At 34.4% G+C, this 27,644-nt stretch overlaps 23 protein-coding genes across 23 annotated transcripts; 12 read left to right on the top strand and 11 right to left on the bottom strand.

The window, feature by feature from the left end:
- Positions 1-8: 8 nt before the first annotated feature.
- Positions 9-680, bottom strand: NEPG_02331 (uncharacterized protein; the record flags this gene model as incomplete). Its single annotated transcript, XM_013204704.1, has 1 exon — positions 9-680. One exon carries the CDS (start codon positions 678-680, stop codon positions 9-11), a length of 672 nt encoding a protein of 223 aa, XP_013060158.1.
- Positions 681-707: 27 nt separating this feature from the next.
- On the bottom strand, positions 708-989 carry NEPG_02332 (uncharacterized protein; the record flags this gene model as incomplete). Its single annotated transcript, XM_013204705.1, has 1 exon — positions 708-989. The coding sequence occupies one exon, from the start codon at positions 987-989 to the stop codon at positions 708-710; it is 282 nt and encodes a 93-aa protein (XP_013060159.1).
- A 39-nt stretch (positions 990-1,028) lies between these two features.
- On the top strand, positions 1,029-1,286 carry NEPG_02333 (uncharacterized protein; the record flags this gene model as incomplete). Its single annotated transcript, XM_013204706.1, has 1 exon — positions 1,029-1,286. One exon carries the CDS (start codon positions 1,029-1,031, stop codon positions 1,284-1,286), a length of 258 nt encoding a protein of 85 aa, XP_013060160.1.
- Positions 1,277-2,912, top strand: NEPG_02334 (uncharacterized protein; the record flags this gene model as incomplete). Its single annotated transcript, XM_013204707.1, has 1 exon — positions 1,277-2,912. One exon carries the CDS (start codon positions 1,277-1,279, stop codon positions 2,903-2,905), a length of 1,629 nt encoding a protein of 542 aa, XP_013060161.1. The 3' UTR covers positions 2,906-2,912.
- A 263-nt stretch (positions 2,913-3,175) lies between these two features.
- Positions 3,176-4,018, bottom strand: NEPG_02335 (uncharacterized protein; the record flags this gene model as incomplete). Its single annotated transcript, XM_013204708.1, has 1 exon — positions 3,176-4,018. The coding sequence occupies one exon, from the start codon at positions 4,016-4,018 to the stop codon at positions 3,176-3,178; it is 843 nt and encodes a 280-aa protein (XP_013060162.1).
- NEPG_02336 (uncharacterized protein) lies at positions 3,912-4,340 on the bottom strand (the record flags this gene model as incomplete). Its single annotated transcript, XM_013204709.1, has 1 exon — positions 3,912-4,340. One exon carries the CDS (start codon positions 4,338-4,340, stop codon positions 3,912-3,914), a length of 429 nt encoding a protein of 142 aa, XP_013060163.1.
- A 169-nt stretch (positions 4,341-4,509) lies between these two features.
- Positions 4,510-5,696, bottom strand: NEPG_02337 (uncharacterized protein; the record flags this gene model as incomplete). Its single annotated transcript, XM_013204710.1, has 1 exon — positions 4,510-5,696. The coding sequence occupies one exon, from the start codon at positions 5,694-5,696 to the stop codon at positions 4,575-4,577; it is 1,122 nt and encodes a 373-aa protein (XP_013060164.1). The 3' UTR covers positions 4,510-4,574.
- A 625-nt stretch (positions 5,697-6,321) lies between these two features.
- Positions 6,322-6,677, bottom strand: NEPG_02338 (uncharacterized protein; the record flags this gene model as incomplete). Its single annotated transcript, XM_013204711.1, has 1 exon — positions 6,322-6,677. The coding sequence occupies one exon, from the start codon at positions 6,675-6,677 to the stop codon at positions 6,330-6,332; it is 348 nt and encodes a 115-aa protein (XP_013060165.1). The 3' UTR covers positions 6,322-6,329.
- A 70-nt stretch (positions 6,678-6,747) lies between these two features.
- NEPG_02339 (uncharacterized protein) lies at positions 6,748-7,125 on the bottom strand (the record flags this gene model as incomplete). Its single annotated transcript, XM_013204712.1, has 1 exon — positions 6,748-7,125. One exon carries the CDS (start codon positions 7,123-7,125, stop codon positions 6,748-6,750), a length of 378 nt encoding a protein of 125 aa, XP_013060166.1.
- Positions 7,126-7,268: 143 nt separating this feature from the next.
- NEPG_02340 (uncharacterized protein) lies at positions 7,269-8,356 on the bottom strand (the record flags this gene model as incomplete). The annotated part of the gene is made up of 1 exon (XM_013204713.1): positions 7,269-8,356. One exon carries the CDS (start codon positions 8,354-8,356, stop codon positions 7,358-7,360), a length of 999 nt encoding a protein of 332 aa, XP_013060167.1. The 3' UTR covers positions 7,269-7,357.
- Positions 8,357-8,858: 502 nt separating this feature from the next.
- NEPG_02341 (uncharacterized protein) lies at positions 8,859-9,325 on the top strand (the record flags this gene model as incomplete). The annotated part of the gene is made up of 1 exon (XM_013204714.1): positions 8,859-9,325. The coding sequence occupies one exon, from the start codon at positions 8,859-8,861 to the stop codon at positions 9,303-9,305; it is 447 nt and encodes a 148-aa protein (XP_013060168.1). The 3' UTR covers positions 9,306-9,325.
- A 46-nt stretch (positions 9,326-9,371) lies between these two features.
- Positions 9,372-10,227, top strand: NEPG_02342 (uncharacterized protein). The gene has a single exon (XM_013204715.1). The coding sequence runs from the start codon at positions 9,414-9,416 to the stop codon at positions 10,173-10,175; it is 762 nt and encodes a 253-aa protein (XP_013060169.1). The 5' UTR covers positions 9,372-9,413; the 3' UTR covers positions 10,176-10,227.
- A 36-nt stretch (positions 10,228-10,263) lies between these two features.
- Positions 10,264-10,824, top strand: NEPG_02343 (uncharacterized protein; the record flags this gene model as incomplete). The annotated part of the gene is made up of 1 exon (XM_013204716.1): positions 10,264-10,824. One exon carries the CDS (start codon positions 10,264-10,266, stop codon positions 10,822-10,824), a length of 561 nt encoding a protein of 186 aa, XP_013060170.1.
- NEPG_02344 (uncharacterized protein) lies at positions 10,818-15,301 on the top strand (the record flags this gene model as incomplete). Its single annotated transcript, XM_013204717.1, has 1 exon — positions 10,818-15,301. The coding sequence occupies one exon, from the start codon at positions 10,818-10,820 to the stop codon at positions 15,222-15,224; it is 4,407 nt and encodes a 1,468-aa protein (XP_013060171.1). The 3' UTR covers positions 15,225-15,301.
- A 229-nt stretch (positions 15,302-15,530) lies between these two features.
- Positions 15,531-15,765, bottom strand: NEPG_02345 (uncharacterized protein; the record flags this gene model as incomplete). The annotated part of the gene is made up of 1 exon (XM_013204718.1): positions 15,531-15,765. One exon carries the CDS (start codon positions 15,763-15,765, stop codon positions 15,577-15,579), a length of 189 nt encoding a protein of 62 aa, XP_013060172.1. The 3' UTR covers positions 15,531-15,576.
- Positions 15,766-15,791: 26 nt separating this feature from the next.
- On the top strand, positions 15,792-17,643 carry NEPG_02346 (uncharacterized protein; the record flags this gene model as incomplete). The annotated part of the gene is made up of 1 exon (XM_013204719.1): positions 15,792-17,643. One exon carries the CDS (start codon positions 15,792-15,794, stop codon positions 17,427-17,429), a length of 1,638 nt encoding a protein of 545 aa, XP_013060173.1. The 3' UTR covers positions 17,430-17,643.
- Positions 17,644-18,266: 623 nt separating this feature from the next.
- Positions 18,267-18,503, top strand: NEPG_02347 (uncharacterized protein; the record flags this gene model as incomplete). The annotated part of the gene is made up of 1 exon (XM_013204720.1): positions 18,267-18,503. One exon carries the CDS (start codon positions 18,267-18,269, stop codon positions 18,441-18,443), a length of 177 nt encoding a protein of 58 aa, XP_013060174.1. The 3' UTR covers positions 18,444-18,503.
- Positions 18,504-18,552: 49 nt separating this feature from the next.
- On the bottom strand, positions 18,553-19,053 carry NEPG_02348 (uncharacterized protein; the record flags this gene model as incomplete). The annotated part of the gene is made up of 1 exon (XM_013204721.1): positions 18,553-19,053. One exon carries the CDS (start codon positions 19,051-19,053, stop codon positions 18,553-18,555), a length of 501 nt encoding a protein of 166 aa, XP_013060175.1.
- Positions 18,902-19,973, top strand: NEPG_02349 (uncharacterized protein; the record flags this gene model as incomplete). Its single annotated transcript, XM_013204722.1, has 1 exon — positions 18,902-19,973. The coding sequence occupies one exon, from the start codon at positions 18,902-18,904 to the stop codon at positions 19,535-19,537; it is 636 nt and encodes a 211-aa protein (XP_013060176.1). The 3' UTR covers positions 19,538-19,973.
- Positions 19,974-20,667: 694 nt separating this feature from the next.
- NEPG_02350 (uncharacterized protein) lies at positions 20,668-22,086 on the top strand (the record flags this gene model as incomplete). Its single annotated transcript, XM_013204723.1, has 1 exon — positions 20,668-22,086. One exon carries the CDS (start codon positions 20,668-20,670, stop codon positions 22,084-22,086), a length of 1,419 nt encoding a protein of 472 aa, XP_013060177.1.
- Positions 22,087-23,382: 1,296 nt separating this feature from the next.
- NEPG_02351 (uncharacterized protein) lies at positions 23,383-25,012 on the top strand (the record flags this gene model as incomplete). Its single annotated transcript, XM_013204724.1, has 1 exon — positions 23,383-25,012. The coding sequence occupies one exon, from the start codon at positions 23,383-23,385 to the stop codon at positions 24,979-24,981; it is 1,599 nt and encodes a 532-aa protein (XP_013060178.1). The 3' UTR covers positions 24,982-25,012.
- On the bottom strand, positions 25,009-26,159 carry NEPG_02352 (GTP-binding protein YchF; the record flags this gene model as incomplete). The annotated part of the gene is made up of 1 exon (XM_013204725.1): positions 25,009-26,159. The coding sequence occupies one exon, from the start codon at positions 26,157-26,159 to the stop codon at positions 25,020-25,022; it is 1,140 nt and encodes a 379-aa protein (XP_013060179.1). The 3' UTR covers positions 25,009-25,019.
- Positions 26,160-26,196: 37 nt separating this feature from the next.
- NEPG_02353 (uncharacterized protein) lies at positions 26,197-27,639 on the top strand (the record flags this gene model as incomplete). The annotated part of the gene is made up of 1 exon (XM_013204726.1): positions 26,197-27,639. The coding sequence occupies one exon, from the start codon at positions 26,197-26,199 to the stop codon at positions 27,610-27,612; it is 1,416 nt and encodes a 471-aa protein (XP_013060180.1). The 3' UTR covers positions 27,613-27,639.
- Positions 27,640-27,644: the final 5 nt, after the last annotated feature.

A 27,644-nucleotide genomic window follows, 5' to 3' on the forward strand; every position in this document is an offset into this window, starting at 1 on the left:
TCATTCATTTATTTAAGGAAAACAAGTAAAAGACCTTCTATTAACACAATGAAAAATAAGAAGTACATCTTTCGCTTCTTAATCAGTATTTCATGCTCGTTTGATATTAAAAAATGCTTCAGCGACCTTCCTAAAAAGAGGGAAAATGAAGCTATTAGCAGAAGTGATGATAATTTTGATAAAATAATTGGGAAAACCTTTGACAGAATTTTTGTATACATGATTGTAACATATTTATACCCAATAAATGCTATGATATCAGAAATACTCAGAGATGTACAATCGAAAAAGAAACTTGCGGCTTTAATTATGGCACTTTCTAACAGCCCTAAAAACAGCGACTTAGTACTTATCTTTCCTAGAGTTTCTGGACTAAATTTGCCTTGAACCTCCATTTCGCACGCCACAAATAAAATATATGTTATAATGGCCATGACTGGTATGTACATATCTGGGTCACTAATTGACACACCACACACATCTCTATCGGTTGTACACTGCCACTGTTCTCCGCTGTACGGATACACTATCAAGAACAATTTTCTTAGTAAGTATGAATTGTCTATCTGAAAGTATCTACGGACATACTCAAACCTGCTCAGAGAAACCGCCCGGTTAATATATGAACTGCCCAGTGTTAGTGCATGTTTCTGCATGTCTATTTGGAGTGAATGTGACATTAATTTTTTGCTGAAGTAAATTTAAATTTAATTCATTCTCCGATAGAACTCTCGCACTTTCTTTCGAAAACGTTCAAAATAAACAGCCTCACATGCAGTCACTCTATTGAACGCATCCGCAATGAATGCATCATTCCTATACGACCCAAATAATCTAACCCATTCGTTTTTCTCTAAGTTATTCGGCTTGGTAAATAGAACAGAAATTGTTTTATTTGTGCACTCTACCTGTACATTTGGAGTGATTTCTGCTACTCTTCCTAAAATAGCCGTTCGTTTGTTTTCCTTACAGGAATGTGGATATACCATTTATAATTAAAAATAACAAGAATTTACAGTTTGACATAAATGAAAAATAAACTATCTGCTGCATTAGAAATGAAAGAGAAACGAGACGGCGCGCCCCGTGAAAATATGCCTAGTTGTATTGTTAGTAGGTCTATAAAGCAAAAGATAAGAAGACTTTTTAGTAATGAGGTACTGGCTGAAGAAGAATTGCAGTATCTTTTGAAAATTAAACCTATCTGGCCAATAGTTAGAGCGTATATACTTATAAACCAAGATAGGTATGATTTTCTAAATCTATTGGATGCGATATGGGAATAAATAATTGGTGTGTTGAAAAGTACTGTATAAGAATCAAACAGAAGCGATTTGATATGAAAAATATTCATTTGATTGTGTATGTACTATTAGTACAATTTGTATCTAGTGAGCTGTTAGAACCAATTTACTATAAGAATAATTCAGACACAAATAATTTTTTAAATGCTACAACTGCACAAGGCATTCATAGAAAAATAGAAGAAAGAGGAGAATCAACAAATTCTATTTATAGAAATGGTGTGCTACGGCTTAGTAATTTATTCAATGCATTTTCTGTTAAGATAAGACTAAATGATCTATCTGCAAACATGAACACAAACATGTCTGTATTTAGGAATTGGCAGAAAATAACTATTGTAGGTGAAGATAGTGCACTTTCTCAAATTAATAAGCCAGAATTAAAGAATTCTAATTATTATTTGCAGAATATAGAAACAGCTAAAAAATTAGAAAACCTTCTAACCCTTCTATCATCTAATAATAATTTATTTGAGATAGAACTTAAGAATCTTCAACTGGCATATCTACCTACATCGATTGAAAAGATCAAGTCACTGAGGATTTTAAAGTTTGAAAACATAAATTATCAATGGATTAGTACAAGAACAACCGATTTGATCCTTTCCAAGAAAGAAACAAGAAGCTCTAATCTTATTTTTTGTTTAAAGTATATTCAATCGCTGAAGCATATTGTGTTCACTGACTGTACAATAAAAAATTACCAAGAAGATGAAGAGATGCATGATGGCATAAAAAACAGCTTGGCCAGAATAAATTTTGTACGTATAGACCTAAACTTTATAAATGAATTTATGTGGTACTACTGCGAAAATCAAACGGATAAAAAATTAACTATAGAAATAGCAAGCCCTCTACAGCTAAACTCAAATATATTCTTAGATATAGAGGAAGTGAACTCATCTATAAATGAATTGATCTTAACAGAGTTTGATATTCAGTACACAAATAATGTAGTGTTCTCAAATCTAGGCAAATTACAAAAATTCACATTAATTAGCCCACCATATAATGAACGCGTATATTATTCCGATGAAAAAAACAATTGCATTGATTTTTGGAAAAATCTATTTAATAAGCTCCCAGAAATAACAATACCATTGAATATAGCTCTACTTTTAGAAGATTTTCCTATTAAATCTATGCCCAGATTAACCATTATAGATAATAGTAGGAAATTTAAAATCGCACTAGAAATTATAAAGAAATCCCATCTTTCCTTAAGACTTTCTACCAATGTATCAGAAGATTTTTTTATCGATGTAATCACGGCAAACCATTCAATTTATAAATTGGTTTCTGAGTGTACGCAGATTTCTTTTATGATAGAAGAGTATGTTGGCCCAATTGAGGATATTCTTATGTTTATTCTTAACAGTGCGCATGAAAATACAATTATAAACATCAATTTTATAATATTCTCGTACGTCTATGTACAAAATTTTAGTAATGCTCTAGAAATAATAAACACCAATAAAATAACCGTAAAGCTATCAAACTTGAACATACAAATGTTCTTGTCGCTACTGACCAAAGAAGAAATTAGTCAAATCACATTTACTGGGGGTGCTCTTACAATTAATCCTGTAAATACACCTTAGTTTAACAGAGAATAAAATTTTTAGTCTAAATATTACTTCTTTCTTTGCGTTACTTCAGATTATAAACTATAGTTTTTGCTCTGTTAACTATTCTGCAGTACACTAGTATTAAAATTTTCATATCTAAATAATTATTTTTGTTTAGAACACTTTCCTATTTTATTTTTAATGGAATCTGATAGACAAGAGTACAAATTACCTGCAGTACAATCTATAGCCTCCCTAGATACTCTTAGAATAGCTTGGATGGTGTATAGACCAGCCCAAAAATTACTTAGAAATTATTGTGTTTATGGCATCTGATAGCACATTAAGTATCTCCTCGGCCTCTTCTCTGTAATTCTTCTTTACTTCATCTCTTTGAATATTTATGCACATTGTTTCTTGATCAATATCTCCCTTTATCTTTTCATCAAGAATCATTCTTCTAATCCTGTCCTCAATCACTTCGATACTAAAGTTAAGAATGTTTCCTATGTGCTCTATGTTTATGTTGGAATATGGCTCTATTATTTTAAGAATATTGGCATCAATTAATGAATCGCACAGCGATATTAAATGGTTCATTAAGAATTCATCTGCTTCAATCATTGTCATGTTTTTGTCTATTATATCCTTACACTGCCGTAAGTCCCTGTTTATTACACACTTTCCAATTGAGCTTAGCATATTTATGCACTGATCATTTTTGCTAACGCTGCTTGGTACTTTGTTCTGTAGTAGAGAAGGTATCTCAGCTGATTTATTGTCGAGTATTTTAACTAAAATTAAATACCTACAACACTGCGCAGTCATTTCTTTATCACCTGCCAGAGAAAACCCATCCATTGCTTCAATTATGTACCCCGCACTAATAGAGTATTCTTTTTCATCTGCTGCATATACCCCAGAGAGCAGGTCTATTTTTGCCTGTAAGAAAGATGGACAATATACGAACGTGGCAGTTGATTTAGAGAGAGTTAATGCTGACTTTGCTTTGGAAATGTTCTTTAGCGCATAAAATACCTTACTTTCTAGGTAAAATAGCTTTACAAGCCCTAGTTTGTCGTCTGCCTTTTTCAGCAATTTTACCGTTGTTCTTATTAAATTCAATGCTCCCTCGTAGTCCTTCATTAAAAAAAAGTCCTTCAATCTTTCTTATGTCAAAGTCTATTTTAAGAAGATTTCTCTTGTGGGCTTCTGCCCATTGAATTAGTCGGTTATATATACGTATTCTCTCTTCTATCTCTGTACTGCTCTTTTCTATCCCATCTAAGGATTTCTTTAAGAGAATTGCGATAGATGGTTTTGATATCTTAGAGGTGTTTGCAACTGTATCAAACAGAAGGTCTGTTCTGGCAGTGTCACCCTGTGAAATAGAATTTAATATCTCCCTGCTCAATAATTCTACTGCTTTTGTTCCCTTTAAATTCTCCTCTAATGCGCTAATGTCCATACAAATAAAAAAACAAGAATATAAATAGACTAAATAATAAATAAATGACTATTGCCTCTGGAAATCTCCTTAATAGGTATATTATACACGTATGGTAATAATCAATTAAACATACATTGTTTATCTGATTATTTCATAGTATTTGTCCTCTGCTGTTAAAAGTATGTATTTGCTGTTTTATTTATGATATGCCTGTAAATCTATTATTATTGCATAAATATATAATCTGAGAGTTTACTCATCTGCCTTTCTAACAAATGAAGCAAGGAAAAAGCCTTTTGTTCCTGTCTCTTCATTGCATCTTATCACATTTTCGCTGAATTCATAGCCCTCTACTCCTCGCATATTCCAAAGAGGAAGTGCTTTCTCTAGAACAAAGCCTGGACACGCGTCAAGAACTTGCTTAACCACAGCTTCATTTTCCTCTTCATATATAGAGCATGTGGAGTATACAACTTTCTTTACCTTTGGGTAGCTCAGTGCTTTTAACAGAATTTTCACTTGGAATGCACTTAGCTTGTTTAACCTTTCGTGGTCTTTCTCCTCTCCTGGGTGTATTCCAGAGCCACTGCATGATGGATCGACCAAAATGTACTCTGCCTGGAATACTTCCTCTGCCTCTTTATTTATTCCCAAAAAGTCTGCATTCATTGTTATGACATTTTCTGCCCCGGACTTCTCTATCATCTCTCTAAGTATTTTGTATCTTTCGGTGTCTTTCTCTACTGCATATATTGTGCTTGTAGGAGAAAGCATTGCTAAGTGCGTGGTTTTATTCCCTGGAGCTGAACAGGCATCTATCACTACGCTGTTCTTAGCCGGCTTTAAAACATACGCAGGAAGGCAGCTTGATAAGTCTTGTATAAAAAACAGCCCATCCTGATAGCTCTTTAGCTTACTCCAATTTACTTTTTCTAATACCTTGTACACATTGGGGATAATAGTGCGCTCTATTGCCAGCGAGGATATAGCAGACTCGTCTGCCTTGATTGTGTTTATTCGCAGATAGGCAGGCGTGGTGTCCTCCTGCTTCTTCTCTTTCTCAACAATTCCAAGCGACTTGTATACCTCTTTTACTTTTTTTATTAATTTTTTATTAAACTGCGTTGCTTCCCTCTTATTTCCGTATAAAATTTCATAGCATAGAACAATTGCATGCCATTTACTCCGAATTTCAAAGTCCAGTGCGTTTACTATACGTGACAGTACATCAAATCTTCTTAATATACTGCTAAGCACTGCCATGTATTTTGTGGGCATTTCTGTCTTATAACACGCAGTTTTTATTCCCATTCTCTTCTCCTTAACATCTCGCAGCATTCTACCACATCTTTCATAGAACTTCTTAGTCTCCATATAAAAAATTTTATTGTACTCTCTTTATATGGAATCAGATACGCCTATCGTATTTTTGCATAATTCTTTGGGTATTCTATATTCCACCCCAATTAACAATAAGAATAACCCAAATTATTCTACTATAATGACTCAAGTAACTAGAATAATCGAAAAACACAATTATTTCATATGAAATTTGTCTAATTATATTTGTGCTTCTTTTACTAAGACATACTGCATAGCCAGCAATATAGCCTCTGTTTTTACTACTACATAGTATATAATAAATCCATATTTTCTGATTTTATTTCTTTATACCTCTGTACTGATTGTTTTTACGTTTTAAATTATACAGTAACTGGCTATAAGTGTTAGTACTATCAGATTGATATTCTAGTATTGTTATATCCAGTAACTGTTTAAATATAAGTAAATATTCTCTTATTTCTCCATGTTTTAATTAAAATATGTTTGTGCTACTATAATTATAAATACGCACTAAGTCATTTTATTGTATTTCTGATTTTAGCACGCCTTTCCACTAGAAGCAGCTTAGAATATTTAAGATATTTCAGAGAATTATTATAAATACTTGAAAATATAAAAATAGTACTTTGAGTTAAAACAAATATTTATTTATGCGTACACATTTTATTTATTTAATTTATTCAAATCCTTCCTTGCCTCTTCTTCTGTTATATTCTCTAGTAGCACAGACTTAGCGCGAGACTTTAGCCCAGCTATTATCTTTATAGTACTTCTAGGCCTTCTAAATATCTCATGGAAGGTTTCTATAACTTCTTTATTTGCTCTATTTTCTATTGCCATTTCTGTCAGTGAAATGTATAAAATATCATTTGCCCATTCCACCATAAAAAACTTACATTTGGGTTTTACCTCACAGCTTATTACTACACCAGTCTCTGCCACCCGCATAAAATTAAATTTATGTGAAAATATAAATATTCCTATGTCTTTATTTATGCTATGCACAGCCATAGAAAAATGGATAAATAATTCTTTAATACACTGTCATTCGTTATAAACACATTTATGATTTCGGGTTATATCAAGCTGTAGTATTTTCAGTGGACTTCTTTTCATGCATGTTCATGTGAATGGCAAGTCTTCTTTTATCTACAAATGTTTTATCACATATATGGCAAGTATGTATTGGCTTGACGGGCTCTGATGCAACCTTTGGCTTTGTTTCTGTTGACCACCCTTTTAACTTTAACTTACTTCCCCCAACTGTACGAATTACCACATCACTTTCTATATAGTGCCGAATGGATACCCCTTTTAACTGCTCTACTGCTTCTTTCTGCATTTGTATTACTGCTGAACCTTCTGTTGGTTTTTGGCCCTCGCCCTTTCTTTTGTCTTCCATCTCAATAGTGGCTTCTTTCATTAAAAACTTTTCGGATACGGTATAGAAAACATCCATTTCTTTTTATTGCATACAAAAATCGGGTCAGTTCGGGTTATATATTATATTTATAATTTCATATATACATATTACTATTAGAAATAAAAAACACGCATGAATTAATTCTTTCATTTATTAAATTTCCTAGAAAATATGTTTCTTCCAGGCCTGTACATACAAAAATAGCACCAAATATTAGACAGAAAATATTCGGAAATAGATTGATGGAGTATGCTGGGCTCATCTGTATTTAGTTTAGACTTCCACTTTGAAATAGCCTTCTATTAAACAGATTCAATCCAAACTCATATATTACCATTTCTGTTCCAATGTATAGCTTTCTACCATCCTCTCCAAAGGACAGGCCAGAAATGTGTTTGTCGCCTGTTGTTCCTGTGACCGCAATACTCTGCCTTTTGCTAAAGTCTCTTATATCTACTACTGTAAAATGTGATACATGCTCTGTAAACACCAGAAGGTCCATTGAACTGTCTGGGCAGAATTTAACATTACGGCAGGCGCCCTTTACCAGTGATCCTTGTACAGACCGGATTGCTTGTATTTTCTCGTTCATATTACGTATGTCGTACACACAGACATATCCATCCTGCGTGCTTGCTGCTAAATATACTCCAGATGGACTCCATGAAACCTTGAAAGATGCATCGTTCATTGCTTTCATTTTTTTGATAAGCGGATATTTTTCTCTTCCTACTGTGTATATAGACACTTCATTTGAATCGCCAACTGTTGCTAGAATTCGGCCACTTGCATTAACAGAACAATTATTTACCGGAGAGTCGTGTTCTATTATAGAGCATCTTCTCATATTATCGATAGAGTACTCCTTTACTGTCTCATCATTATTACAGACTAATATTCTTTTGTCGCCAAAATGCGAGAATATTTCTAGCCCATTGTTTATTGATCCGCCTGTTGTGATTTTTTTATCAGCTCCCGTTGCAATGTTCTTTATGTACAGCTGGCTTCTCTGCCCGCCAACTCCAACAATCTCATCATTATAGCAAATGGCTGTGGGATTAAATACTAAATTTCTTGAAATGGTATGTATTTTTTCTGATTTAGTGTTTAGGACATTAATGGAATTTGCATACACATAAACTACTTCATTTGGATTGTTTGTTCCTGATATCATATCTCTTAACTGCCAGTGATGTATGCTGGTTCTGACTTGATACTTTCTATATTCCTCACAAATAATGCCTTCACACTCTCTCAGTAATACCATAAACAAAATAGTAAATCACTCTATATTATGTAGATTAGACTATTCTAGACCGCTCTCTAAAATAAATATTGAATCACCTTAATTAACTTCTTCCTCCACTGTTAGTAGATAGGCATACACCATCACAATTGTCTATGGCATTCATACTCTATTAATGCATTATAGACAGTTTAGATTTATATCAGGCTATACCCGAAATCTTCAATCTTATAATAGACACACTAGTATAAATAGTGAATGTCAGTGCATTACATCAGAATATGCCACTAGAACAATAGCTTAAACCATAACTTGATTTTTATGCACTGCATTCTATATATAGTACACCAAATAACCATAAATCCATTGTAAGCATGTAATATGTCGTTTCTAGTGAAGAACAAATAACAGAGAATGTACAGAGATATTATAAGCACAAAAGAGCCATTCATGATTCATGCTCCTTTGAATTACCACACAATCGATCTAGAATTAAATACATATTGTTGTTTTTCTTTTATTTATGCAGTCTGCCATTAAAAAAGAAATTGGGGATACAGTCACACAGAAGAGTCTTGAGGATTTCTTCAAAGACCTCTTTCCAGTCGGTGACTCATCAAATAGTGCGCAGATACTCATAAATTCTTTAACCGACAAATCACCAGAAGGGCTGTATGAACTAATTCTTAAGTGCAGAAACAATAAGACCGATTTTGCTAAATGGATATATAAATGTATTAAAATCTCTAATCCTACCACAGAAACGAGCCAGAGTGAAATATCCCAAAGCACTCTAAAAAATTCAAAAATATCCACTAAAAATATTTCTGAATATTTATCGGAAATTACCGCAATATCGCCAGCAAAACCAATGGAGGTGCCAGGCTCAGAAGAAGAATTTATTAATTTCTGCTTATCTTCAAAGGAATTCCAAAAATCCTGGAATGTTTTAAGATTGTCTTCTTTCTAACTTTGTCACAGAGATAAAACACTCTATTTATTCTATATTCTTCTATTTATTATGGCAATACGAGTCACTCCCGTTATATTTCTACTCGATATTTTTAACTCGTTGACTATGCCGATCCTGTTTATTTACTACTCTGCCCACGAAAGGCTTGGGGTCCATCCTAAAAATAGAGTGAAAATTATTGATCCTGTCAATATTTCATTGGCTGTAATGCTTACTTCATTTTATATGATGTGGTCTATTGGATGCCTGCTGGGCAGCTATTTTGGTGGCTATGAGGTGTTTATGGCACAAATGAGTTTGGCCTTTGAGAATCTGCTTACCATGGAAGTTATTATTGATGCATTCCAAAAGGCAATTAACTTCCTGGTGCTTGCAATGGCATCCTTTCAAATGGGCGCGCTAGGGCATAGAGAGTCTTTAATCCCCTGGGGAAGTACTTGTGCATCGATTGGTTTAATGCAAAGTATTGCGATGGCCGCAATGTTGGTTTTTTTTAAAGGCCTGTCTGGCTGGGTTATTCTATACGTATTTAGTGGACTTGTTTCATTAAGCATTAGTATTTTTAGCCTTCTCACTATTTTCATGATTAAGCAGAACAAGATGCCCGAGAATATATCTGGATACCTCTCTAACCAGATGATTCGCTGGAATGTTAACATATGCTATATGTCATTGGTAGCAGGAGTACTTGATCTTAGCTATAAAGCAGTGTTTGTCCTTATGGAGATTAATGTGCTGGGAAAGAATCAGTTATTTTCAGATATTTTCTCATTAGCTAAAACAGCATCAGTATTTATTACTGTTATATCCGTATATACATCTAGAGTACCCAATTCAAAATCATACAGTGTGCAGTCATATAGCTAGGCACACATAATATGGTATATTAGTAAATCTTGAATTAGCCCCAAATGCCAGAAATAAATTGAATTAATTATTCATAAATAAATTAACTATGGATTGTGTTATGAATGAAGTGACCGAGTTAAAAAGGTTTTTAGATGATTTAAATGGAAAGTATGAAGGAATTCGAATATTTATAGGGAATAATTCATTAGCTGCCTTTAAATTTATCAGTTCAATGCAGGACTTCTCATACAGAAGATTTGGCAGGAATATTTTTGAATTCTACGGAATGGAAAGGCCATCTGATCGTGCTAGTAGGAGCAAGTATCTAGACGGTCTTACAGGGTATATTGAGTTATTTGATGAGTCGCCAGAGAATAGTTTTAAATCTCCGAAAGTTATATGCCAGGGCGCAGTTCACTTTGATTGCCAATTTGTATGGCCGGGATGGGGGCACTCTTCTGAAGATCCAAGCTTTCCCAGGGAGTGTAAGAAGAATGGATTGATATTCATAGGGCCAAGCGAGCATGCAATGGATCTTCTTGGCAGTAAAATATCTGCAAACAAACTAGCTGATAGTTCTGGCATACCAAGTATTCCATGGATAGAGGTGGCGGAGCTATCAAAAGTCCAAGAGTTCTGCAGAAAAACAGGATTCCCATTATGGTAAAATCACCTGAGGGCGGCGGTGGAAAAGGCATCCGAATTATAGAGTCTGAAGATGAATTGTTGCAGGCAATTGCAACAGTACAGGATGAAACAGGAAGCAAAGCAGTTTTTGTCACAAAGTACTTGAGAAGAATTAAGCACATAGAAATACAGGTAGTTGCGGATAAAGCGGGCAATTATGAGGTAGTATCTACTAGAGACTGCACTATACAGAGAAGAAACCAAAAATTAATAGAAGAGGGACCGTCCATTATAGACACTGCAAAAGAAAAGAAAATAGCAGAAATGGCAGGCAAGCTAGTAAATGCGGCAGAGTACCATAATGCGTGCACTGTGGAGTTTGTTTTGGATTTAGACACTGACGACATGTTCTTTTTAGAGTGCAATCCAAGATTGCAAGTAGAGCATACAGTGACAGATTTATTAACAGATAATAATTTGTGCAGTATACAGTGGTTAATATCATGTGGGGCAACAATTCCTAGGCTAAAAGAGCGCGGTATACTAAAAGAATTCAGAGGGCATAGGCATGTGGTGGGCGCTAGAGTCATTGCGGAGTCAGCAGAGTGCAAGTTTATTCCCAGTAGTGGAAAGCTTTCTGTTTCTTCATCCTTTCAGTCTGGAACTGTTGGGTACTTTTCTGTGGACAGTGGTGCTATTACTCCATACAACGACTCACAATTTGGGCATGTGTTTGGGATAGGAGAGACCAGAGATGAGGCTATATCTGCTCTAAGAATGGCACTAAGCTCTGTGAAAATTACAGGCGAAGTAAAGCACCTGAACAACTTTCTTAGTGATCTTATTAATACCGATGAATTTAAAAATAGCCAACACACTACGCGCACTGCAGAAGTATTTCAAGAAGAATGGGTAAAATTATCTGGAATGCCTCCTTTCTTTATTCTTTCGTTCTGTGCTATATCTGCTGACCGTATGGGAAAGCCAGACACTCAAATGACCTTTCAAACAAACCAGCTGCAAATAACAGCAAAAATTCAGAAAGTTGACAGATATGTGTACGCAATTGAAATAAATGGCGGTATATCGGTTTTAGAAATACTCTGTCTGTTTGATGATAAATACAGAGTAAAAACCAGCGATAATGAGATAAAGGTAATATACTTCTCAAAGTCAAAGATGTATACAGAATTACACACCGAGGGAAAGACTGTTAGATTCACAGAAAATCTTGCAGGGAATAAAATACATGCGCCAGTGCCCGGGCGAATAGTAAAACTATTAAAGGAAGGGTCAGTGGAAAAGGATGAAGAATATTTGGAAATTGAAAGTATGAAGAATTTAATTAGAATAAAAGCACCAAAGGGAGGGGTGCTTGAGTATAAAGTACGGCCAGAAGAAATAGTTGAGATAGGAGATATTTTAGCAGAAATATCAGGCGGAGCATCAGATGCTGTTGTCTGTTATACTGAGCAGCTTGTATACAAAAATACCCAAAGAGATTTAACTCTGAATTTGTTTAAAGGGTATAACATACCAACAGAATTACAATCCTTTGACTTGAGTACGATGAACCAAGCAATAGAGGAATACACCAAGAGCACATATATACAAAATTCTGCGGCTGTAGTGTATATTATATCTTGTTTGGTTTATCTATTAGATGAAACGTCCGAAACTATTATTCAGTTTAAGAATGCACTGAATAGTCTTAAGCAGAAAGTTTCTAATAATAATGAACTGGATAGGACAGATGTATTCATTCATATTTATAAATTACAGCAGATTATATACAATGAAGAAATCAAAGAAGAAATTGGCCAATTTATCCAATTGAGTAAAGAAGAAACTATTAAAAACGCTGAGAGCATCAAAAATAACCAAATTTTACTAATAATGGCTGTGAATAGTGAGAAAGTAAAAATGGTTAATTTGTTAGGCATTTGGATAAAGAAGGTATTTAATAAGAGTGATATAGAGATGGCCATAGAAGAAGGCAATCCAACTGCAGGAGTAATAAAAATTGAAATAGGTAAGAATGCAGCAGATGTATTTTATCTAATAAAAATCGAGAATGCCCAGCATGATCCTATTATAAATACTGGGATAAATATTGCAGGGATCTCTGAGAAAGATATTCCTGGAATAATTGATCGAATACAGAAGAAGTGCACAGAGTTTACTTTAGTTCAGGTGAATGGATTATGTATAGAATACATAAAATATTCTGGAAGTATAAGATACAGCAATATTAATGTATTCTATACGCATACTGGTAGACTTCCTATGGCCATAGAAAACAATCCAGATAACTCATTCCAGTATGCTCTACTAGACAGAAAAGTATTTGTGCATTCGGCAGATGACAAAGTCATTATTTATTGTGTTCTCAGTAAGAATGACATTAAAAATAATTTAGACCAGATAGTGAATGAAACACTCTTTGGGTACAAACTATTTGGTGTATTAGGGCAACCACTAATTCTTTATATGCAAGTAATGGAAGAATTAGAATACTCTGATGAGATGGATTTCTACTTTAAAGAAGAAATACCAAATAAGTTTTACTGTGTGGATGATTATAACTGTACATGGCACATTATTGGATATTTTAATAATATGGGGCCATTTATACTAGACATACAAAGCAAGAAGGGATTTAGAGAAGTGGTTTTAACTGTTGATAAAAATCCAATATTTTATAGAATTGGTGATTTTGATATAAAAAACACAAAAAACAATGAATTATCTGATAATTTGTTTGTGCCCAGCCAGTACACTGAAGATATTCTATGTAGATCTCGTGCTAGAGCAAAGTCTCTAAATACAATTTGCATATACGATGCAGCGCTTTTGCTCAGTATTCTTATTAAGGAAGTATCTGGCGATCTGCGAATATTACCAATTGAAAATAAGAGAAATGCTGCCATGTTTGGGTGGAGATTCACTAATGAAATATTTGATTTTGTCTTTATAGGCAACGATATAACCGCGAAAAACGGAGCGTTTTCTATTGATGAGGACAATTACTTCACAGAGTGTGCCAATATATCAGTTTCCAACAGAATTCCCTTTATATACGTGTCAAGCAATTCTGGTGCAAAGATAGAAGTACTTGAAATGTTAAAACCAATGATAAAGTACGAAAATAATCTAAACATAATCTATATGGAAAAGAATATGTACGATTCACTCACAGACAAACAAGTCGTTGACGTCTCAGAAAGAGAAATTGAAGGAAGAAAAGTCTACGAAATAATAGAAATAATAGGGGTGTATGGAATGGGCGTTGAAAATCTCTCATACTCAGCACAAGTGGCTAAATCTATGGCCATTTTATATAAGGAAGTTCCTACACTAACCTATGCAACAGGAAGGGCTGTGGGCATTGGTGCGTATCTGGCAAGTATTGGAGGAAGAATAATTCAAAAGGAAGACTCTCCAATTATTCTTACGGGATATAATGCACTGAATAGTTTATTACAAAAAGAAATATATAAAAACAATTTAGACATTGGTGGTCCATCTATCTTAGAGAAGAATGGAGTGGTGCACAAAGCTGTAACAAGTGATTTAAGTGGACTGAATGAGGTACTCAAATGGCTTCAATACATCCAATCCTCAGATAAATCAAATAACGCTGCAGAAGATTTGCGGGAAGATACATATGATGAGCAAGTAGAGAGATTCACTGCAGAGGAGATAGTTAATTACATATCTGACACAGATGGGTTTACTGAGTATTTGAGCGGATGGGCACCAAATGTGCAAGTTGGTCGAACAAAAATACAAAATATTTCATGTGGTGTGATATTCCCCAGAACAGGAACTGTACATCAACTGCTCCCTGCGCCAGAGGCAACAAATAGAGACTTTTCACCAAGTGCTGTAGTACAAACTACATGGACAGAAAATGTACTTTTGTCTGAGTCAGCCAAAAAAATAGCACTAGCAATTAATGATTTCACACGGGAATCCATTCCTATCCTGATTCTTCTTAATTGGAAAGGATTTTCTGCTGGGCATTTGGATATGTTTAATGGCGTGCTGCAAAATGGTTCTGAGATAGTTAAAAGCATGGAAGGGTCATCTTCTAAAATATTCACATACTTGCCGCCATTCTCTGAGCTTAGAGGGGGCTCCTGGGTTGTGTTTGATAAAAAAATAGGTAATAAAATCCGATCTGCTGCACATCCCACGGCAAAAGGAAGCGTCATACACCCAGACGGGCTTTCAAAAATCAAGTGCAAGCAGACAGAGCTTGCATCTATTCTTAAATCTTCAAATATTCCATTTTCAAAGATTGATGCGTCTAAATTAGCCAAGAAGTTCTGTGCGCTGCATGATTCTTCTACAAGAATGATTAAAATGGATGTAATTGATGAAATTATACCTGTATTTAATTTGCGAGAATCTGTGGTTAAGTACTTCAGAGAATAAATCTGTGTACCATTGAATAATTTCATATATTGTATAATTTAGTTTATACATGGTGGTAAAATAATAAAATAGGGGCAATCCAAATGCATAAATTCATTTTATTTTTTCTATTCGCATATTAGCAGAGAAGGCCTCTACATTATTCTCTTCTAAGAAAATTCATATTTTTACTTTAACATTCCATAGACTAAAATTGCAGTAATATACTTATTGGTACGGATTACCGCTGTAGTAATTATTTACATAATTATAAATGTAGATAAAGCACATAGTTTTATAGAAGATGTGTAATAATTCATATAACAGTGTAATTTATTCTAAATATAGTTGGATATACTTGGCATATTTTGAATTATTTCTCCCATGTAGTCTCAAACTTACATAAGCTGTTGTTCATTTCCAGTTCAAATAAGTTCACTCTTTTCTTAGATGGGAAGAGTGGCTCACTTGTTTGAATTAGTTTGGAGTCTTCAATGGGGTCCCATTCTATTTTACCAATGGGCATTTCTACAAATCTTTCTAAGTGTCGCAGATTAAACATACTGCAAATAAAAAGGAGCATATTTAATGCAAATTTTTATGGTTCTGCAGCACATAAAGAGCATGTTTGGTATTGAAAGAGTTGAAGTATCTGGCAACTTATACTGTAATAAAGCACTAAAACTGTCAGATGCAAGTATAAACATAGTAAATGAAAAGAACTTGGAAATAGTTGGGGGAGATAAAAGATTAGATTTTTTGTTAGAGGATATTTCCTATATAGACTTTCATAAAACAGAAAGCCAGGAGCTGTCTGTGTATTTCTTTGTTAAAGAAGACAAATGGACATTTGTATTTAGAAAAAACCTGCCAAGAACGATTGTTCAGTTTTATGGAAAGCTAGTTTGTGTTCAATCTAAGATAAATGGCTGGGAGGTGCTTTATACAAACGACTGTGTTAGTCTTAAGCAGTATAATCAGATAACAGAGCAGTATGATTTATTAGATGGGTCTGTGAGTGTTAGACTGCTAAAGATAAAAAACAGCACTGTCCTTCGTGTATATAAAGAATACAATATAATTAGAAAAGGCGACTTAATTCAGAGCTATTCAGACTTCTATGTAGACCAAGAGACGCACAGCTTCTCATGGAGTACTTCTAATGGAAGTAATGAAATGGAGGTGTACAGGCTGATCTTTCCTAGTCTTCCGACCTTATTTGCTTTTGTTTCCTCTTTTGTTAGTGCAAACTCACCCGAAGAGGTTAGCTATTTAGAGAAAATGGAAATAGATAATTACCAGGAAGACATGGATAGCAGTGAAGAAGAGAGTGAGGAGGAAGAGGACAGTGAATCTTCTGATACAAAAATCATGTTGGAACGGAAAAAGACAAGTAAAAAGAAGTATGCGCAGGCAGCAGGAAATATATTTGGTGGGCGCGACAAGGAGAGAAATCGTGCGCTTGCAGTGAATGAAGCCAATACTTTTGTTTCCAGAGGTTCTGCTATTGGTATATTCAAGAATGAAGACGATGATCTTAGCTATAAAGGAACTATCCAGGCTATACTCAGAAAGGGAGAGAACGTAACACCAGATAAAATGATTGTAGCAAAAGACAACAATTCACTAATTGTGTCAGATCTAAACAAAAAGGACATGATGTACAAGATAGATCTGAACACAGAAAAGGTAGCAGAGTGCTGGGATACAAAAGATGAACTCAAAGACTTTTTCTCATCTGCAAAGGATGAAAGAGGGGCACCGCTCACACACGATTTTGTAGGAGTGTCAAAGAACAGACTTTTTAAAATTGACCCAAGGTCTGCTGGCTTAATAGAAGGTAAGTCTTACAGTACAAACACAAAGTTTACTTCAGGAGATTCCACCAGCAATGGATATTTTGCTCTAGGATCAGAGACAGGTGACATTCGTATGTATGACTCATTAGATAAAAGAGCAAAAACACTCCTGCCTGGTCTAGGTGATTCTGTCTTGGGAGTTTTTATATCACCAAGTGGTAAATACATGGTGGGTACATGTAAGTCCTACCTTATGCTAATTGTAACCGAGGCTGCAGGTGTATGTGGGTTTAAAAAGAGTCTAGGCCAGAATAAACCAGTTCCAAAGAAATTAATTGTGCGGCCAGAACATCTCCACTACTTCAATGGAGAGGTAAACTTCACAAATGCCAGTATAAGTACAGATAAAGATGAGAAATACGTATAGTCAGTACTGGAGAATGGATACTTGTATGGGACATGGAAAAAGTCTTGAAAGGCCATGTCTTCAACTATCAAATTAAGAGAAATGATTATAAAGTTGTTTCAAATAGTTTCATTCCCGGAGATAGCAACAAAATTGTTGTTGCTATGGATGATGAAATGGCAATGATCAACAGACTCTCTCTTAAGAAGCCAAAGAACCCAAATAAATAAATGCCAATTTTCAGATTTTACTTTTATTCTATATGCTATGTTTATTATAGCTAATCTTTACATGAAAATGCAAAATAACCCATAAACACATTTTATATAAGATATATTCTTTAAATAAGACAACCTCAAGTTATATTTGTGTTTTACTGTGGCATTATACTCGATGTGTTATATGCAATGTATAAAAACTCTTGGTAATACCTATTAAACAGTGATAGAAATAGAAAAAATATTAGAAGAAAAGGAAATGAGCAAAAAAGGAAAAGGACAGAAAAGGAAAGATATAACCCTAAGTGGTAAATGAATTAATATAAGAAAATGAATATATATGTAAAGGACTAAAACGAATTTAATATATAATCCAAAATACTCAGCAATTTACATGTGCTATAAACAATTAAACTATATCCACATGTGCAATCGCTATATTAAGTCATAAACCGCATGTGAATAAGTCCTATTTACAAATTAAATGTAAATTATTGCATTTTTAGGAAACATCCCTGTATAACCCCGTATAGTTACATAATTACTAGAAAAGCACAATTCCCGGCAAAAAAGAAATTTACCCTTTATGGATTAATTACCTTTTAATTTCATTTATGTAATTTTCTATTTAAAATATAAAATGGAGGAGACGTTATTTACATTTGTAATAATGATACTAACAACAACAATCACGTACACACATTTAAAAAGATGCATGGGCGTAAAGAGGCAGCAAAGACCATATTATAAGCGACAAAGACCTTCTCCTCTTTTTAACCATCGCGCATACTTAAATGAATGCATAAAATTGGCATAAACCTATGGAATAACAAATAAAATATATAGAATATAAAACTGAAATTACCAAGAATCCCTGTGAAAACAAATAAAATTTTATTATAGAATTTTCGAATATTTAGTAATATTTATTCTGTAGTATATGCAGTAAATGTATAATTATACAAAGTATTCCAGTGTAGGTGATGATCTGCTGTATCTTCCCATATCGCAGACAGAATGCACTTTGCTATTCCTTTAGCTTCTTTTCTTCTGTTACCTGCTATATCTTTCACTGCATAATATATCCATCCTTCATTCGGTAGTTTTTTGCATGTTATGCCTATGGCCTTGTAAATATGTGGGGGTGTTCCTTTTCCTATTTCCTCTATATTTTTACAAAGCGGAATTTCTAGTTCTTTATACTCTTTATTTCGCATTACAATAAGAAGAAGAATTAGCGGAATTGGGTCTAATATCCTGACTGTGCGTGGGTAGATGGTTTCTACTCTTTCCACTGTGCTTTTTAGTAGATTTATAATTTGTTCTTTAAGAGCATTCTGCGGTTCTTCTGATAGATCTTTTAGAAGACAGAATAACTGTTTGCTCTTTTTTTCTGAAAATAGCAGCCACTCCTTGTCATCCTGCATAGAAAGTTTTTTGCTTGAATTGAAAAGAATGGAGGAAGAGAAATACTCCAGACAAATAAAACTATTTGGGCATGAAGCTCAGAAAAGAATCAAAGAGTCACATATCCACATAAAAGGAAATGCAAAGGAAACAATGGTAGATTGCATGGTAAGGCTTTTGTTGCAAATAGGAGCAAATGTTTGCCGGGACAGTATGTGCACTGCAGAACCAACATGGGTGTTTATGTGCGATTTAGATAAAGAGTACATAGAAAATGAAAATACTTACTGTAATAATAAGAATATTCTTTATATATCAACTAAGACACTTTCTATGTCAAGAGCATATACAGAACCTAAAAAATCCGAAGTTTCCTGTATAGAACACATTGAGATATATTTAAACATATTAGGTGGCATGGCTGTGCAAGAATATGTTAAATCGGTTGCTGGTGTTAAGTCTGTTGAACAATGGTCGTTAGACCCTTCTACTTTTGAAAACTAGCCATATTCAGAAAGATATAGTTTAAATGCGATCTTTCATATAATAAATTAGCTATAGATAATCTGAAAATATAAACAGGATATGTTTATTCCTTTAATCTGCTTGACATACCCACAAGGAGTCACGCCACCGCCGCCCTGCTACATAGCCAAGAGAGAAGAGATTGAAAGGGGAGAGCTCTTTATTCTCTTTAGGAAGCAGCCCAATCCTGCGCGGACATGGAGTCCCGGGCGCAGTTGTGTTAGGCTTGGCGCTGAAGTTAAGCCATCGAGGCTTCCCTGAGTCTCTCTCTACATTGTGGGAAGAACTCCAGTTAAATAGTCGGAAGTTGATATACTGATTCAGAGATCTCGGCCTTTGCTTTGGCGGGATCACCACACGAGCTGGCACGCAGAAGGATTGTCCTCGGGGAGTCACGTCTGAGTGGCGGCGTCACCACAGTTATAGTAAATATTATACTAAATATCTATTAAATCATTTATCAACATTATATATCGTAATATAAAAATGATTTATTAATAAATATAGTTGTATATTCTTTATGTATATTTGTGACAAATTACCTCTTTTCATCTACAAGCACACCAGAGATGATTAATTTCGCAATTAAAGTAGTAATCTAGTTAGATTATTTGAGGTTATATTTTAGTTTCATATGTTTGCTATGTGTTTTTATTATTTGTTTTCTATTTTATTTTTATTTTTATACGCACAACGATAATCAAAGTACATAGATACCCATACAATTTGTTATTCTGGCAACAAATTGTAGTACTCACACATGCCACCACAAAAAGCAAGTGATATTAATAAAGCCTGCACACTGGAGACTTTTCTCGATTTATACCGCTTTGATCGGATTGATATATATTCCTAGTAGGATATGCCATATATGCAAGTTATATCACAGTGATTCTCTTGATTATATTATGGATAGGTATCTAATAATAACAGTAACTGGTCAGTAGAGCATTTTTCTTAATGGATTGTATATATTCATTTTACATATTATATCATTCTGTAGGATACGAAATATATCTAAATAATCTTTTTTATTACAAATCAAAAGAACATAAAGATATGAGATGTGTGTCACATAAATATTTCAAATATATTGAAAAAAGATAAATATGAATAGAAATTCTTTCATTAACCACCAGCTCCCAACACATATAAAAACAATAGGACTAATAAAGAAGAATAATAATATAGACCTAGAAGAAATGCAAAAAAAGTCTCCCACTAGAAACACAGAATGCGTGCCTAGTGAGAAACAAAAAACAAACTTTTTATCTAATACCTCTGTGCCATCTAGTGTGCACCAAGAAGAAAACACTAAAATGCCTTATAGTCCAAATGGCAATGTGAAATATCCTGTTTATAATACAATTGCCTCAAAAAACATAGATAATATCTATGACACGCCTGAGCATCAAGAAATTAGTTCTTTTGAAGACAATAATTCCAATGAGCATGTTATTGTAGATCATCCCATCCCGCAAGAAGAAAGCAGCATACTCCTTTTAGAAAATGAGAGTGCTGTTGCTAATAAGGATAGTGAGCAGCAAAATAATAGGGAACAAACATTTCGGCTAGTTTTTTTATATAGCAGAACAAATTACATTATTATTCACTTTAAAAGGGTATTTGGCATGATAAATAATCCCAAAGTATGCTTCTTTGGCATTTCACTCCTTCTTATACTTACTATGTATATTGTCAGATTAGTGTCTATGAACTCCTTCCATGAGTTGGCATATAAAGCAAAGCCCACGGATGGCACTGTTTACAACAAAGTAGTTAAGTATATACAGGTGGCAGACTTTCTACTTACATCCATAATGTACTTTGTTGTTTTTGGTATTCGAAATTATAGATTCGTGATAGAAATCTTTAAGTGGGTAATTATAGTTGCAAATGTTATATTTATAGGCCTTTCTCTGTACTGGCTGAACATTGATTTAGACATTTTGCTGCACATAGGTTCTATTATAAAAGCCCTCTATGACATATCTTGTATTTTTGTTATAAATACAATATTTGGGTATGTTGTTAGGCGCAATGTGCTGATATACCAAACAGTTGTGTTTTTCTCTATAAACTATATGCTATTCCTCTGTGGCAGTTACCAATTCTGGAAAATAACTAGAGAAGATGAAAATGAAATTCTTCAAAAAATAGTAAATTATATATCTGAGGCATCATCTAGCGCACTTAATAGTGGGAAGCTATGGGCAGCAGAAAATAGTCTTGTAGATAAAAGCACAACAAAGATGTATGCACAAACCGTAGATAAGTATATATATATTATAACAACGTATAAGATAGTACTATGTATCTCATCTGTTCTGTTTATAACATGCTATAGAGTGCTTTTACAAATAAAAAGTAAGAACAATGAAATAGATAACTCAGAAAAGAAATTCAATATTAGTTTAGTTAGAACCACTGGCGCTCTTTTATGTATAGAATTTCTCAAAACCATGTCCTGGTATGTGATTCTAAATATTTTATTGCTAAGGATAAAAAACGTATTAGATGCTTTTTAATTATGGATAAACCCTAAAATATTATTTCTACAATTTTAAAATAAACTCTTCATTTAAAAATATTTATTATAATAAGTGAATGTACACTTTGGATATTCTCTAAACATTATATTTGTACTGAAAAATTAATTATATCTAAGAAATATAATACAAAAAACCCAAGAGAACCTGTGGAGATTAAGTAAATTACATTGTATAAAACATAGGAGATACATGTGTCTCAGCAGCCAATAGAACTAACTTGTTACAGCTTCTTTATGGATATGAGTGGCAGGATATAAAATAGAGAGGATCAGTGCATGGCACTATCAGAACAACAAAGCGAGTTCCCAATGCTTATATTAATAGACTATTTTCTATTATAAAAAAATTACAGTTAATATAACCCGAATAACCCGAATAAATTGTATTTTTATTGAATTTAAAAATAAATTATTTTAAGTAGCTCTTAAATTAGAATAATAGAAAATTATTCATAACTTCTTTTGCTTCAGTGGGATATATCATGAATATACTAAGAATAATTATATAAACAATTATAATTATTGCTACAGCAATCTTTAATATTTTAGTAGTCCAGAAATTTATAGCTTCTTTTTCATTAAGTTTTTGTTCATTCCTGCTTTCTGGTTCTATTTCATCTTCAGTTTTTAGAGCATTATTTATAAATATGCTAGTGTTTTTATAGACTTATTAACTGCAGACATTGTTAAGATAGAGAAGAGAGTGGAAGGGGAAAGCTCTTCATGCATTTAGGATTCGGTCTAAGCGTGTACAGACTCGGAGTCCAAGAGCACAGTTATGTTAGACCTGGTGCTGAAGTTAAGCCGTCGATGCTTTCCTGAGTCTCCTCTTAAGTTGAGAAAATAACTCGGGTTAAATAGTCGAAAGTTAATCTACTGATTTGTGATTTTAGCCCTTTTTGTGGTGAGATCATCATGAAAGATGGCACACTAATGAATCGTCCTCGATAGCTCATGCCTAAGTGGTGGTATTGCCACAATTATTCGTTACGCATTGATCATTAATATTCATTCAATGCACTATAACATAATCTGAAATAGTCTGAAGTGTCCATTATAAATATAACTAGATCATAAAATATTCTTATTACAAGCTACATAATAGATTAATACTCATTTCTGTTTATAGACTAATTCATAATAACCTAAAATTATAATTTTATACATAGTGTATTAAAATATAGAATAATAATATGTCAGAATATTCTTGTATGTATAAAAATACAAAAAGCTAGAAGTATATAATATTTAGTAATTAAAATAATTTTAAGAAATGCGAAGAGCCACAATGGCAGGAATGCCAGCAAGAAATTCACTTTCTTCGGAAATAAGTAGATTAACACTAAGTGAAGACCCCAGAAGAAAACAAAGGAATCCAAGAGAAAAAACCCATCAGGAAGAGAATATAAATATTATCATAAACTTTCTCTCATCCACTGAGTATGACAGGCCCTTTTCTCATGCTCTGTTAAGTAATCCATCGTCGAAAGACTTTCAATCTATTTTTAGGCACATTCAGTCTTTTATTGATCCAACTGCAGAGTTTACAAAGAGAATTGAAGATGAAGCGCCTTTATTTCTGCGAGCAATAAAGTATCCGTACATTTCTGAGATAAATAGAAGTCAGCTTATAGCAATAACACCGCATACATGGCCGGTGCTATTGTCTATGCTTGGCTGGCTGGTGAAGACTGTTAATAGTGTATATGAGCTAATGGACGTTCCATCAATTGAAGAAGAGTCTAAAAGCATTTTCTATGAGTTTTTGTACAAAGAGTATTCAAACTACATGGAAGGAAGGGACAGCAATGATCTGGAAGAGGCAGTAGAAAGAGAAATAGCACAAAAAAACAAGGAAAGAATAAAAATAGCAGAAGAGAAAAAAGAGCATCTAAAAAGGCTTAAAGCTGAAATAAAGAATGAAACATTCAATGATTTGGAAGAGGTAATAGAAAAGCAGAAGCAAACACAAATTGACCTAGAGAAAATCACAAATCTGCGAAAGTCACAGGAGATAAAGAACAAAAATTATAAAAAGGCGCTGGAAGAAACTGTAAAGGCATATACAAAGCTAAAGGAAGATGCAGATAGGATTCTTCAGAAAAAGCAAGAGCTAGAGGAGGAAATAAAGATGCAGCCAATAAAGCCGGAGCATGTACAGGAAATGACATATGAAAGAGACCAGTTAATAAAGTCATTAGAAGAGATAAAAAGGTCAAAAACAATTCTAATACGAGAGATTGACCTTAAGAACCAAATGATAAAGACTCAGGTAGAGGAATTTGAAAGAATTCTGGCAGATATTAAGAAAATTCGGACGGGTATAAATATTGGAATAGAAATTAAACGGAAAAAAACAGCCACAGACTTTTTGGAGTATGAAGAATATACAATAGAGGGAGACATTTTAGCACACGAGCAGTTTGCCAAGGAAAAACTTGAATCACTGCAGAAAGAAATTGAGCAGATAGAAGCTGCAGCTGAAAAAGAAAAAGAGAAAAACATTCTATTGACAGAAACACACAGTGCACTGTCCGATGAAATCGAACAGAAAGAAGAGCGAGTAAAGGTGCACGCGCAGGTTTACATTGAAAAGAAAGAAGCAACAGAGGAAGAGTATAAAATGACTGTTGGAAGAGTGGACAAGGCAGAAACCGAATTATTGAAAATACAAGCAGAGGGAGATAATGGGCTCTTCCAAAGTGAGCAAGCATTAGAAAGAATAAAAATAAGGAAGGGCAGAATTCTCAGCAAAATTGCTGTGGAGGAAGCTGAAACACAGAAAATTACAGCAATAGTAGCAGCAAACATTCAAAGCTTAAAAGAAAGACTGGAGGAGGCCAAGACCACTCTTGAAGTATCCCCCCAGTAACAACCGTAAAATAAAAACAAACTAATCAGCCGGTATACTTATTTTTTATTAACTCTGCCTGCCCGGAAGTGGAGAATATCACCATTTGCCACAGGGTAGTCTCTTCCTTTCATTCGGCACAGCCCTTTAGATTTTAGCTCCTGCTCACTGCCGTATTCTATTAAATCATCATAACTCATTACATCCACAGCAACAAATCCTGTTCTAAAGTCGGTGTGGATGACTGCTCCTGCATCAGGGGCCAGAGTTCCATCTCTAATAGTCCAGCATCTTACTTCTTCGGGACCGCACGTGAAGAATGTAATCAGCTCAAGTGTTTTGTACCCAGAGGAGATAGCTTTGTCTAAATATTCGGTTGACTCATCTACTGAAATACCAGCACATACTAATATGCAGGGCGCATCTGGATCTGTTTCCATTAAGTGCTTTTTAAGCTTAACTGCGAGAGAAGTGGGCTTATTCTGTCTGTACTTGTCCACACTGATGTTGGCAAGATAAACTACGTTTTTAGCAGTTATTAGATTTAGCGGTCTAAGAGATTTTATTTCATCAGAGGTAAAGTCAATGAATCTGGCATCCTTTGCTGCCTCTAAACCAGCAACTAGCTTTTCTAGTGCTTCTATATAGATTTTAAAGTACTTATCTGATGGCTTTGATCTTAGCTCCTTCTTTGCGATTTCCAGCCTTTTCTTTGCGTCTGTTAAGTCCTTTTGACGAAGCTCCTCTCGAATAACCATGCAGTCACGCACTGGGTCAACTGAGTCATCAACGTGTGCAATAGAATCATCATTAAAACACCTTACCACATGGAATATTCCATCCACCTGTCGAATATTTTCTAAGAAACTGTTTCCCATCCCAAGCCCTTCAGAAGCCCCTTTCACCAGGCCAGCAATGTCAAACACCGTTAGGTATGCAGGAGTTGTTTTCTTTGGCTTATATATTTTGCAAAGGTCATCAAATCTTTTGTCTTTTATGCACACTTTCGCCTCTGATGGGTCAATGGTACAAAATGCATAGTTTGAAGCGGGCACTTGCAGCCCAGTCATGGAGTTGAAGAGTGAAGACTTCCCTACGTTTGGAAGACCAACAATCCCCATTGTGAGGTTGTGCGTGTTAGTTCTTCCAAATTTCACAACTGCCTTCTGTGCAGCGTCTTTTTTCTTTTGTGCGTTCATTTCGTGTAACTTATTAGTATAAAATTTTTAGTTTTTTATGCTTTTACCACAGGCTACTGAGCGGCTCTCAAAGGCACTGACAAAGTACACCAATATGATAAAACAGGAAAAGCTAATTATGACAGAAGCAGAAATATCCAGCAAATTGCACCAATGCCAAGAGTTGATAGGGCAGGTTGAGAATCAAATATCAACAGAACCGCTATCTCTTCTCAAAACAATAGAAGATATCTTAGAAGATATTCACAAAACATGCACCAACACAGAAAACGTAAAGGAAGAGAATATAATCCCAGATCCAACAACAATTCTTATAGAATCAGCCACAAAGAAGAAATTTGTTCTGTCGAAGAACATTCCTAGACCACAGATCAACTTTAAAAATCGGGATGTATATGCAATGAAGCCAGAAGGATTTTATCATTCTAATTCATTTATAAGAACCGCACAGAGCGCAAAAACACCGGCAGAAACTGTAGAGGTAGATAGTCAAACTGTAGAAGGGTGTGAAAACATAGAAGATGCAACCCGAAGCATTCTGATGAAGCTATACAGTTCCACAAAGATTATAGATGTGACAACAGAAATATCACCAAATATTTACTATATTAAGACGGCTGAGGAGTGTAAGATGGCAAATACACACATTCTGCAAGAAGCTGCTGTAGGCGTAGATATAAAAACCCATAAATTCAGAAGTTATAGTGGATTTACTTGTTACATACAGGTGGCGACTCTTGAGAGCATATATCTATTTGATATGATAGAGCTAAGAAATAATTCTGAGTTGCTTACATTTTGGAGCAACCCGTCTGTGGTTAAAGTGTTTTATAAAGCAACCGAGAAGGTATACTGGCTTAAAAAAGACTTGCAGTATACAGTAAAGGCGTATGTTGATTTATTAAGTATATATGGGTATCCAGAGGAAGTAACAAATTTAGGTAGAGCTGTAATGTATGCGACGGGAAGAAAGCTGAGAAAACAATTACAGCTTATGGACTGGAGGTACAAGCCAATTTCAGTAGAAATGTGCACGGATTTAACCGAACAAGTCGGGTATCTTCTGCTGTCTGTAGCAGGCATGGCAAAGAAGTGCACAGAGGAACAGTTTGTATCAGGGTATAACTATAAGGCAAAGAAAATCGAATCCGACCTTTCACCAGAAGAATTTCTTCTGTCGAAGAACATTGAACCCGCGGAGATTTCTGTTAAGTTGCACATGCTTAGAGACTTTATAGCAAAGCAAGAAGATGAAAGCCCGCAGTTCCTCATGACAGATAAACAGCTTGTTAGATTCATAAAAGAGCAGCCAACTACACAAGAGCAAGTGTTTTCTCTGTTTAAAAACATTAGCCCACTCTTTAAAGCCAATCTGAATAACTTTATAAACCTTCTACACTCCACACACAAAACATCCTCATTCAATATGACTGCATTAAAGGACAAATCATAAATAAATTCCTGTTAAATTGCCAATGCCACACA

The sequence above is a fragment of the Nematocida parisii genome (assembly GCF_000250985.1).
Source record: "Nematocida parisii ERTm1 unplaced genomic scaffold supercont1.6, whole genome shotgun sequence".
Classification (NCBI taxonomy): Eukaryota; Fungi; Microsporidia; genus Nematocida; species Nematocida parisii.

What these genes read in the sequence shown, in the direction of transcription:
- NEPG_02342 (XM_013204715.1), top strand. Translation starts at nt 9,414, where the DNA reads ATGCCGATCCTGTTTATTTACTACTCTGCCCACGAAAGGCTTGGGGTC.